The sequence below is a fragment of the Bos grunniens genome, chromosome 13 (genome assembly GCF_055505025.1).
Source record: "Bos grunniens cultivar Pamir isolate PY7600 chromosome 13, Bosgru_T2T1.0, whole genome shotgun sequence".
NCBI lineage: Eukaryota > Metazoa > Chordata > Mammalia > Artiodactyla > Bovidae > Bos > Bos grunniens.
In genome coordinates this window covers 3608141-3620829 of record NC_141177.1, presented here as the reverse complement: position 1 = coordinate 3620829, position 12689 = coordinate 3608141, and the positions used below count along the sequence as shown (strand labels likewise).

Here is a 12689-nt window from a genome sequence, read left to right as displayed (position 1 = left end):
GCAGTCAATACATTACATGAGATATTCCATATCCTGCTACAAAACAGGTTTTCTTGGGCTTTGTACTAGCCCAGCTGTCGGCTAATGTAAATGTTCTGAGCATGTTTAAGGTAGGTGAAGCTAAGCTGTGTTTGGTAGATTAGCTGCATTAAATGAATTTTTGACTTAATGATATTTTCGACTTAAGTAATATTTTCAACTTAACAATGGCTTTATCAGGACATAACCCGTTTGTATGTTGGAGGAAGAGTTGTAACATGGTTCCCATATTTTCTACCTTGACTATATAACATTTATAAGCAGGAAAAATATCATTTAAAAGTTGAAACAAGGGGCACACTGGGAAAAAGAACCATGTAGAACATAGGTTCGTGAGAGTTTCCCAGTTGGAATTTAGGGGCTGAATATTTTCTCAAAGAGCTGCAAGTAATAACCCTAAAGTGAAAAAATAACCAAAATACTAAGAGTAAACTGCAAGTTGTTTTGATTTCTTATCAAACCACAGTTAATGATGCATTATTACTATTGCTGATATGAAAATAAATTCTGGCAAAGAAGATATATGAATTATCAAGACTGTGTTCAAATAGAAGGGGTCAAAAATAGAAGACAAAACCCAGCTTGAACTCTGTGTGTCTTACGGAAAGCTGGCTTTCTAACAGGCAACCCTTAAGGTTTCTGGCATCTCCATTTTGCATAGTTTCTTAGTGTGTTATTACAAACTGGTAAATGTACCTAAAATGTTCTCTCACTTTAAATACGCTTCTCTCCCAAGTGTAACCTCCCCTCCTGACCAATCCGTGCTGATGCTCTGTGACAGCATGTTTCATTCATGTAGGGTTTATTAAGAGCCCATCCTGAGTTGGAGATAATGCTAGAAGCTGGAAATCAGAGATGAAGACCCTAATTCAGGTTTTTGAAAGTGAACGTGTTATTTGCTCAGTTGTGTCCCACTCTGCGATCCCATCCATATGTAGCCCTCGAGGCTCCTTTGTCTGAAATTCTTCAGGCAAGAATACTGGCGTGGGTAGCCCTCCCCTTCGCCAGGGGATCTTCCCGATCCAGGGATCGAACTCGGGTCTCCTGCATTGCAGGTGGATTCTGAGCCTTTACCTTCCCTGAGACCCAGGGAAGCCTCCGGTCTTTGAAGTACGGAGACTTGAGACTACTCTCTGGCGCCACCTACTGATCACACAGAATTTCAATTCAAAATAGTAAAATTTGAATTTTCTTCTCTGTACAGCCCACACTTCGGAAAAACATAGATGCTTTTCCAATCTCGTTTGTCTGATCCCTGGGACTGCATGTATATTAATATCTAACGCAACAGTATCCTCGAAAATTGTCCTAAAGGCTAACAGAAACTTGCATTATATTAGCATCTAAACAGAAATGTCAGGTTCGTCACTCTGAAGTTTTAAAATAAAAACGATATTTGGGTCACTTTAGGCACCACACATATTTGACTGTGAAGAAGGTAAGACGCTTACATACTACTCATGAGAGAGGACTAAGAATCTTTGCTTCTTCAAGTTCTCTTTAATTATATAACACACCCCCCAATAACCCAAATCATACGGTGACTCTAAAGATCATTAACATTTGTTATGTTTGAATCATGTATCAACTTATTAGGAAACCTTTCCTTTCCCCCCCTCATTTGCACCAAGCTGTTTTAGTCAAATATCCATGTAGCATTATGTAGAAAATGGTCCTTCATGCCAACAGATTTGTATCCATGTATTAGAACATGATTGATTACCCCAAACACTTGGGGGATTTCAGAATGGAAGCTTCCAACAGGCTGAGAAGTACCATCTACTACACAAATTTAATGAGATGGAAAAATCCTTTATTAAAGTTGGGAAATCAAGTTGGAAGCGAACAGATGTATTCACTACTCATTTCATTCCAATCCCTAAATGGGATCATGTTGGTATCACTGAAGACTCTACAGCAGTTACAATATGGTGATTCAGAGGTCTCAAAATCATCACAGCGTAAAAAAATTACAGTGAGCAGTATAAAATTGCAATTTATTATGGGGGCGAGGCGTTTTTCACAACAGCCCTTGAAAACAGTAAAGGCAAAGCTCTCACAGAATTCTCTGACTTCTTTCTTGTGTCACTCCCCTTTCCCCCCTTTCTCTTGTTTTATAAGCTCTAGTCTGGGATGGAATCCGCGGGACAGAGCAGGGCTGGGTGGGCACCTCCTTGGATGATGGAGTAAGTCTGCTTGGGGAGCTCTTGCTGGGACGTGGAGAATATGGGCGGCGCTGTGGTGGCCACTGCGATGCTCTGGCCTCCGTCGCTGACCACGGTCACTTCGGCGGCCCCCTCCTGAATCAGGGCGTTCAGGCCTTCGAAGTCAGTGCACGTGATGCCCGAGCTGGTGATGAAAGTCTGGTTGCCAGAGCCTTCCTGGGGGCCGCCCGGGGTGGTGGGGATGAGGGTCTGGTGCAGAGTGGCGCCCTCCGTCTGGTCGTGGGTGGTCAGCAGGACAGCCGGCTGGGGGAGCGCCGCGGCCTCGCTGGAGCAGCCAGAGGGCGGAGGGGGCGCGATCAGGTTGACCTGGCGGAGGATCTGCAGCCGGCTGTTGCCCCGCAGCTCCTCGGGGTTCGGCGCCACCAAGGTGGGCTGCACGATGTTCACGGCGGCCGCCGCCGCCTGGACGATGGTGCTGGCCTGGGGCACTTGGTGGCCGACGATGATTTTGACCCTGCCCTCGCTGAACTGGGGCGCCGGGGTGGGCGGGAGGGGCACCTGGAGGTGCCCCACGGCCAGGGGCACGGCGGGCGGCTTGCCGGCGTCCACCTGGAACTGCAGCACCGTCACGTCGGCGCCCTTGCCGTCGCCGTACTCACTGTGCTGCCGCTTGTGGCTGCGGAGCGAGTCCTCGCGCATGAACGAGGCGTCGCAGCGGTCGCAGTGGAAGGTCTTCTTGGCGTCCAGCTTGGCCGCCTGGCGGCCGCTCGACCTGCCCACATCTCTCCGCTCCGCCGCCTCGCTCTTGAGCGCGTCGCCGTGGAACTTCTTCACGTGCTTGGCCAGGTTGCTGGGCTGCTTGGTGTCGAAGCTGCAGTGGCTGCACTTGAAGGGCCGGTCGGGGCAGTGCACGCGGCTGTGCACGCGCAGGGCGGCCTTGCTGGGGCACGAGTAGCTGCAGTCGGGGCACTTCTCGGGGTGCTCGGCCTGGTGCAGCCGGCTGTGCTTGCGGAGCGTGGCCTTGCTGTCCCCCAGGAAGTCGCAGTGCGGACACTTGAAGCTGTTCCCGCTGTGCTTGATGCGGATGTGCGACTTGAGGTTCCCCTTCATGGTGCAGCGGACACTGCAGAACTCGCACTTGAAAGGCTTCTCCCCCGAGTGCACGCGCATGTGCCTTTTCAAGTCCGAGCTGATTTTGAACTTGGCGCTACAGAGCCAGCACTGGAAGGGGGCGTCCCCTGTCAACACAAGGTGAGTTTCGATAAGAACAGGCAGGCAACACCCACAGCGGATCCCCCCGAAGCACACACCAGAAACCCGCGTAAACCGAGGCGGGCGGGTGGAGACCTTCTAACTGCAGCTCCTAGCAGCCCCTGGGAGGAAAAAAAAAAAAAAAAAAAGAGGGGTCCGGGACTTCTTTCCTTTCCCCAAACTTTCCCACCACCGCCATCATAATACCCGGAAAGAAAATGGAGACTGAAAATCAAGCTGCTTAATCGTCCCCCGTAAAATGAGATTTGTGAATACACTCAGTGTATCCTTTAAAACAATCAGGCTAGCTCTTCCTACGGTTATTGTGCTCGCTCTGCTATGGAACCGTTCACAGTTGAATAATTTTGCATAATCCGTTGATTCTGATTGAGTTACGTGTTGTAACAGATTCAAGGGTACATTTTCAAATCAGTCAGCTCCGTGCTCACTCATCAGAATATCCTTTTTACAGTGATTGAGACGCCCCGCTTATACTTCATGTAGATTTTTATCATTAAAGATGTGTTTATTGCGTGCAACTTATTTATCCCACATCGCCAGCTGCGTTCTTTACTCTTGGAGTTACAAAATCCAGCTGCTTGATTTTTTTTTTTTTTAAGATTCATGTTCGGTGAAAGATGAACAGGAAAAGCGCAATTGCAAACATCTGAAAGGACATGGATATTCCAAATTTATTTCCTCAGTGAATGCCAAGTCCCAATTGTCTGATAACTGAAGCAAATTGGTGAGCCCACCCATTGCAATGCTGTTTGAGCAAGAGAAACAGCAGCTAAGAGTCTTCGGTGGCTTCTGGGAAGGCAGGTGCCCTGCTGAGCATTCCACAAGAATGGTCTCATCTGAAGATCCCGACATTCCCATGAGGTGGGGACCACCGTCAATGATATTCTCAGCACTATTTACGAATGAGAAGACTGAGGCCTAGAGGGGCTACATCACTGCTTCAGTCACTGGGTGGCATGCGGCAGAGCTCGGGTTCCAGCTGGTATTTTCAGGTGCTGGGTGATTATCTGTACATACGACCAAGGCTTTCTTACCATAAACTTAAAAGACTGGGATTGTGTTCCAGCTTTTTGGTACAAGACCTATAACATCGTCGTGAGATGCTCGACAATGGGGGGGAGCAGATTAAACAAGCTTTGAGAAAATGAAGATGCTCCAAACCAAACAACGCTTTGCATGACTACAGTGCCACTAAGGCCATTCACACAAAACTCTCGAACAAGGAATGGTAAGCTATACGGACTATGGGCCAAATCCGGCCCACAGTTCACTTCTGTAAATAAAGTTTTATTGTACCACAGTCGCGTCCGTCCGATAATGTGTTGTTGATGATTGCTTTCATACCGCAGCAGCAGGGATGAGTAACTGTGACAGACAATGTATTGCCCACAAAGCCTACAGTATTAACTATCTGGCTCTTTATGGAAAAGTTTGCTGGGCTTCCCTGGTAGCTCGGTGGTAGACAGTCCGCCTGCCAAGGCAGGAGATGCTGGTTCGGTCCCTGGTCTGGGAGATGTCACATGCCTTGGAGCAAGTAGCCCTGTGTGCTGTGACTGCTGGGCCCTTGCGCCCTAGAGCCCGTGCTCCATGCTGGGAGACGCCACGGCAGTGGGAGCCAGTGCACCCCGACTGCGGGGTGGCCCCTACTTACTGCATCGAGGGAAGGCCCACATGCAGCAACAAAGGCCCATCACAGCCATAAATAAATGTATAAAACCATTAGAAAAGAAAAAGTTTGCTGACTTCTGCCTTAGAATGTTGTTCGTAACCCTTTTCATGCCATGGGCCCCCGTTTGGCAGTGAAATCCGTGGACCCTTTCTCAGGACGACGTTGAAATGCACAAAGGGAAGTGAAGTCGCTCAGTCGAGTCCGACTCTTTGCGACCCCATAGACTATAGCCTACCAGGCTCCTCTGTCCATGGGAGTTTCCAGGCAATAGTACTGGAGTGGATTGCCATTTCCTTCTCCAGGGGATCTTCCCAACCCAGGGCTCGAACCCGGGTCTCCCGCATTGTAGACAGACGCTTTACCATCTGAGCCACCAGGGAAGTCTGAAATGCACAAGGTAGACTAAAATAAAAAGCAATAGGAAGACAAGGGAAACTAATTGTACTGAAGTTATCAAAAATTGAAAGAAAAAAATCTGTGATTTGGCAATGTGTGTGCTTTATTGGAGCATGAAGTGACAAGCCCCAGTGGCGGGTCTAGGGACTACAATAATTTCTAAATAGAGAAGAAAGTAAACTATATTTTGATCTATCAAAAATACTTGCAATAAAAAGATCTGTGACTTCTTTCGACAAGGTCACACATACTGTAATCAGATTGGATGCCCATGTTCAGAACTGAAGGACACATCACATCCAGTAAGATCAGTGAGAATGAAGATGTAATTTTCTCCCTCATCCAAGTTCACGGACCTCCTAAATTCTACTCATGGACCTCGGGGTGGAGGTGTCTGTGAATTCAGAGGAAGAGCTGTTGCTCCAGAATGTTCTACTAGGCATTCCAATTACATCATTGCCCCAACTAGTGACCATCTGTTTGCCATTTTTTTTTTTTTTTCCAAAGCAACCAGCAAAGGTCAAACCTGGAAAAACCAGGTAACCAAATCTCATAGCTGAGTTGCAGAGCTTGACAGCACTTTCTGACATGAAAACAGAGGCTTTAAATCTCTTCATCATCTTTTTCCTTTTTAAAAAAATTTTTATATTTTCTTCTTTTTCCTTTTAAAGTGAAAGTGAAAGTCGCTCAGTCATGTCCGACTCTTTGCAACCCTGTGGACCGAAGCCTGCCAGGCTCCTCTGTTCATGGAATTCTCCAGGCAAGAATACTGGAGTGGGTAGCCATGCCCTCCTCTGGGGGATCTTCCTGACCCAGGGATAGAATCCAGTCTCCTGCATTGCAGGCGGATTCTTCACGAGCTGAGCTACCAGGGAAGTCCTTTTCCTTTTAACCGTAAATTAATTTCTTAAATGAGGCAGAAATGTTAGTACCAGTCCCACAGGACCAGAAATTCTCAAAGCTAATGACTACGATCGTTCCTGCCCACTACCTGGTCCCCACAGTATCTGGTGCCTGGTGGGACTCAATGAATGGTGCTCAATGGATAAGCAACTGACGTATTTAAGCTGACAGAGCTTTCTTGAGTTCAGGTTGCTGCTAAGACAAGGTAGCTGATCCAAGAGATAAAAAGGTAAAAACAAACTCCTATTAATCTTACAACTTATAAAAATTTACAAGTGCCACAGATTTATAAAAGGGAAATGAATGTTCCATGGAGACACTGCGTAAGTGGCATACAGTTAAATTTTTAGAAAATATACCTTTTCTAGATCCACTTAAATATGCTACTATAAACGGCAAGCTTTCCCTCCTAAGTTGACTCTGACCCACTTTTGTAAATGCATCCTTCAGGTCCCCTAACTCAGGTGGGAGAGACTTCTGAAGAAAATCAAATGGCCACCAGTCATGCCAACGTCTTAACTTGCTATAGTATCTTAATGTCCCCAGAGGTCCCCACCTCCTAGCCGTCTCTGCAGCCACGGCCTCTTCCAGGTATGTGGTTATGCAGGCTCTCCCGGCAGGGGCAGGGTGACCTTCCATGACCCCCAGAGGATAGCCTCAATCATGTCACTGGGTTTGGCGGATGGTGTGCCAACTAGACTTGATGCGAGTAGGCCTTGAACCAGGGCCCGTGAATTAGGCTTTGCCCACTTGCACCTCTGTCACCCACTGCCTGAGAGGGTCAATCCTGTCCTTGCCCGCTGGTCCCAGAAGCAGGGTGACAGAGGCGGAGCAGAGCTGCACTGCTGCAGCCAAGGCCACTGGACGCCCAGCCCACAGCCGGCAGATTCTCAGATCTGTAAGTGAGCCCAACGAAGACCAGCAGGGTTGACCCAGTGACACTCAGCTGATCCCCAAACATGCACAGGGAAGGCACGCTGCTGCACCCACGGAGGTTTTCTGGGGCCTTTTGTTACACAGCGTCACTGTGACATTAGATAGCTGATACATGTATCAGCATCCAGAAGCACAGCGCTGCCTTAACAGGAAACTGAAATACGTAGCGCTGACTGTGGGCCTGGGCGGCGGGCAGAAGCAGGGAACAGTGGCAATGGCCAGCACTGAACGGCGAACGTTTGGTAAAACTGCCGCCTGTTGTGACTCAGAAGATAGAAAGTGTACCCACTGAAGTTTGGACTTGAGCAGAGAGATCAGTTCTAAGCAGAACAGTGAAAGTATCTTACAAGCTGTGTCTGATGAGGTCCCACAGGAAAGAGACAAACTCGAACAAGGACAGGCCATTTCAAGACGGAATTTAGAGATAATCTAGAAAGCCAGAGATGTGCTGGTCTGGATGAAGCTTCTCGTCTCCAACCAGCAAAAGATTTTCAAAGTAAGACAAAAGCCTGGGGACAAAGATCATATCCAGGGAGCTGATCTCCGAGGGAAGGACAAATGAGGAAAGAGGGGTGAGAGCGTAAGGTTCCTGGTTGAAATCTCCAGACGAATAAAGCTGCTGCCGGCTGAGTCCTCTCAGCTGGACAAGGATTCCCAAAAGTCTCACTGGTTTCAACCTCCAGAAGGCTACATGCCCAAAGGGTCTAGAATTAGGTTTAGAAGAAAGGCAAGTCTCCAAGAGGAGTACGGGTGTGGCTTCTGGCCACAGATACACAGGAGATGCACAGTGTTTTTAAGGCAGCTCTACTAGCAACGACGTCACCAGTCTAGAGGCACACAGATACACAGGAGATGTACAGCGTTTTTAAGGCAGCTCTACTAGCAACGACGTCACCAGTCTAGAGTAAAATAAAATCCAGAAAGATCCCAAGTTTCTCTAGGATGGAAGCAGGTGGAGAAAGTTTCTCAAAAGTACGTTTCCACTCCTTTTCAGAAGTGGAGAAGGAAGGCCAGCACAGGACGCTGCAGGGGACAGAGCCCAAAGCCAGGCAGCTGGGCCAACGCTTACTCAAGAAACACTCCCTGTCCTCAGAGTGGGGGGACCTGGAAGCACCTTTCCCGAGAGAGTTCAGAAGTCTGTGGACCAGTGACTGCCAAGTGCCTCCCGTTCCTCCCCTTGGAATGGCAGGATTATTCTCAGTATTCTGACTGTTTCACTGCGATGTTTGGGAGTGTGGGGACAGACAACTTGTCTTTCTATTTCAAATGCAAAAGGCTCTAGGTCAAGAGAGGCCATATCTGTACCTGATGGAGATTATAGGATCCTGGTCTGTAAAGCTGATTCTATGATTAGATGTGACTTGTGGGGGTCTGGGGAGAGCAAGAATGCACCTGCATGTCAGAGAGAAGCGGATGATGGTGGAGTGAACTCTGGTTGGTGTGAAAACGGCCTTCGCCATGTAACCTTTGATGACCCTCCACTGTGGGTGAGCTCAGCCCACCCCTTGATACCAGGTCCAATCAGGTAACTGACTTTAGCCAACGGGATGCAAGCAGAGGCTTGCAACGAGCTTACACGTAGGGGCATGCTTGTTTTGTCTGCCATCGTCCTGAGAAGGACAAGCTTGGAGTAGCCCACTGGTCCCAGAAGGAGGCCATGACATACGTGGACAGAGCCAGACGGCCCTAGCCAAAGCAGGGGGACAGCCGGCAGATGCCCAGCCAAGGTCCGTGGACACCTGGCCTTTCCCACATACGTGATTAAGCCCGGCCAAGATCAATGGAATGTCTAGCCAACCGCCTGCTGACCTGAAGTATGTGAGCAATGAGTGCTTTTACTAACATAAAATGCCACTGAGATTTGGTGGTGGTTACACAGCGTCAGTGAATCAAAAGCTAACAGACACACACTTGCTAAAAGGAAAACGTACGTAATTTGTTAAGTTACCTACTCTGCTGAGTTTTTCCATCAAGCCGTCCCATGATGAAGTGATGAGCATTCTTTAAAAAATCATTGAAATGTCTAACCACATGTTGTGCAGACATTTACTAAACAGGCATTTTATATCTCTATTTCATTTAGAGCACCTTCTTGATTAAATACTAGTGGCTGAGTTACTAAAGAAATGCATAAAGCTGGAACTTGGCTGTTCTCCCCTGTTGTACAGAGAAAGATGCTGCCGAGCAGATGACGAGCAAGACGGCACAGCGGGGGGTGAGCTGGCGCCAGTTCCCTGCCCGAGGTCGTGACTCGGCACCAGAAGGCGCCGGTCCTGAGCGCCAGGCCGGCGGGCGCGCAGGGTGAGGGCCGCACGGGGGACTTACCCGTGTGGGAGCGCAGGTGCACGGTGAGCTGGCTGGAGTTGCGGCTGGCGTAGGGGCAGAGCTGGCACTTGAAGGGCCGCTCGTCCGAGTGGATGCGCAGGTGCTTGTTGAGGCTGCTGCTGTCGGCGGCCGCGTAGTCGCAGCTCTTGCACTTGTAGGGCTTCACGCCCGTGTGGCAGCGCGTGTGGGTCTTCAGCTTGTCCTTCCGGCTGAAGCACTTGCCGCAGACTTCACACTTGTGGGGCTTGTCGCCTTCAGACAAGCGCGTGCGGCAGCAGGGAGCAAATGAGAAAGGAAAAAGGCTTACTTCCCGCGGCCTTAAGAAAAGAGTAAGGCAGAGTCGCCCAAGAATGTTTTGAAACTCCCCCCCAAACTAGACGGATGGGTTTTAGTTGCCAATAGACAGCTGGTGGGGAGCTGCTGTACAGCGCAGGGAGCTCAGCTTGGTGCTGCGTGATGACCTAGAGGGTGGGTGGCGGGGAGGGAAGGAGGTTCAAGGGGGAGGGGATATGTATATTATATATATATGCTTAAATATATATACACACATAGCTGATTCACTTTGTGGTACAGCAGAAACTAAAAGAAGATGGTAAAGCAAATATACTCCAATTTAAAAGTAAAACTAGATGGGGCTCCCCTAGTGGTTCAGCCGCGGTGACTGCACTCCCGACGCAAGGGGCCAGGCCTCAATCGTTGGTGAAGGAACTAGATCCCACAGGCCGCAGCCAAGACCCAGTGCAGTCAAACAAAGAAACAATAATAATGAAGAAAGCTGGATGGATAGCTGGCAAAGAGCTGGCATCTTGGGAGACGGGGAACTGCTTCTATTTTGTTTATTAGGATTTTCTAATTTTTCTGACAGTGAATATGAATTCCTTATCAATTAAAAATAGCTCAAATTTTAAAGTGCAGCTAAGTAAAAATGAGAAACATTGTCTTTTATACCCATTTGTTCTTTTTTCTTTTTCATAACAGACACAGCCTAAAACTAAGTCTCTGAGCTCATGGCTGACCAGCCTAAGAATACATTTCTCAGCCTCACTTGCAGCCAGGGGTGATTCTGCGATAAAGTCATCATGAATCAAACGGCAGAGAAGGTAAACGTGTTCCTTTCGTAAAAGGAAATTGCTTGACTTTTACTTTTTCTCTTTCCAGCTGTCTTGCCAGCGGTTACCAAGACGGGGAAGTGAACAAACACGTGAGGCCATGACGGCTGCAGAGGGTGGATATGTGCCCAACGCACCGACACTAGAGGGAACTTCAGCCCTCAGATGACCTCCCAGAACTTGCTGCCTATCTGCCTAGACCACCCGCTGACCTCTGGACAGTTATGCGAGACGGACACAGACCCCTACCGTGTGTGAGCTGGCATCCGAGCGTCTCTGTTACAGCAGCTTAATCTGTATTCACTAACACACCTGTCATCTTGCCACCCTTGAAAGTGAAGTGAAAGTGAAAGTCGCTCAGTTGTGTTCCATTCTGCGACCTCATGGACTATACTATACAGTCCATGGAATTCTCCAGGCCAGAGTACTGGAGTGGGTAGCCTTTCCCTTCTCCAGGGGATCTTCCTAACCCAGGGACTGAATCCAGGTCTCCCGCATTGCAGGTGGATTCTTTACCAGCTGAGCCATAAGGGAAGCCCAGGAATACTGGAGTGGTTAGCCTATGCCTTCTCCAGAGGATCTTTCTGACCCAGGAATTGAACTGGGGTCTTCTGCATTGCAGGTGGATTCTTTATCAACTGAGCTATCAGGGAAGCCCTGCCACCCTTGAACACCTGCCAATTTTTTGATGTATATTTTTCTGATGACTTTTGTATGTGTGTGTGTACATTTTGGGGTACAAAAGCCTTCCTGGCCAATATCAATTTAAATACTTATTTTTGAATGGTACTGTGTCTCTCAAAGATTTTACTTAACCCTCTCAACTTGGATTAGAATCCAGGATGGCCTTGCCTTCTTAGCCAAATGCAACACTGTCTCCCTATTATTGACTACTTTCTTATACTTGAAATAATTTCAATCATGTTCATATCATTAAATTTCTAGAACGTAATTGTTAAGGGTGAAGTATTTCACTGTATGGATGTACTGTAAATTAATGAACCAATTTCCTACTTGGCCATTGAAAGAATGAAGTGGATACATACACATATGGATGTGGAAAGACCTCCGGCGTTGAGGGAGAAACAGCAAGCTGCAGTGATAGTGTCTACGATATCAACTTCATAAGAAATGGAAAAAGTACGTTTTGTGTCTGCTAAAGCCCAGTATGGGCTTCCCTGGTGGCTCAGATGGTAAAGAATCTGCCTGCAATGTGGGAGACCTGGGTTCGATCCCTGGGTCAGGAAGATCCCCTGGAGGAGGGCATGGCAGCCCACTCCAGTGTTCTTGCCTGGAGAATCCCATGGACAGAGGAGCCTGGTGGGCTGCAGTCCATGGGGATGCAAAGAGTCAAACACGACTGAGCGACTAAGCACAGCAAGCCCAGTATAGGCATGCCAAAATTCAAGAATGAGACACGCTGGACTATAAAGACTGATGACTTTTGGGCATGTATCAGATATGAAGCAGGCAGTGAGTCAGGATTTTCACTTTTTACATACCAAACACATATTTTGACCAAATCCTAAATAGCTAAGTGCTAAAGTCAATTGTCAGTCAAAGGTCATCACTATCTTCATAGAATAAACATCTGGGATTTAAGAATACATCTACAGAAGTGTATTAAAGATTATAATTTGATTATTAAAAATGTTCATGTCAGAAAATCCAGCAACCATCACTTCTCGTTATTGTCAGCTGCTACAGCTGTGGGTGCCATGCTGCGTACTCTGATGCTGGACAGTGGTGGAGCCAGGCGGGTGGTTTCTGGCCAGCTCTGCTGGCAGAGTCCTGCTCCCGTTGATCCTGGCCACACCCTCTTCTAAGGCAAGGGCATTGTCAGCACCCCGACTTGAATGTGTTAATGGAGACGTG

General features: G+C 48.1%; 1 protein-coding gene across 8 annotated transcripts in view; it reads right to left on the bottom strand.

The window, feature by feature from the left end:
- ZFP64 (ZFP64 zinc finger protein) overlaps positions 1-12689 on the bottom strand; it is a 75587-nt gene that overhangs the window by 39628 nt on the left and 23270 nt on the right. For 5 of the 8 annotated variants that reach the window (XM_086331306.1, XM_086331307.1, XM_086331308.1 and 2 more), the window contains 2 exons: positions 9706-9957; positions 1520-3442 (listed from right to left, as the gene is read on the bottom strand). In XM_086331306.1, the coding sequence (XP_086187432.1) occupies positions 2163-3442; positions 9706-9957 (1532 nt within the window). In that variant the 3' untranslated portion in view covers positions 1520-2162. Of the gene's footprint in view, positions 1-1519; positions 3443-9705; positions 9958-12689 lie in introns of those variants that run through there. The other 3 variants (XM_086331310.1, XM_086331311.1, XM_086331312.1) reach the window with 1 other exon arrangement.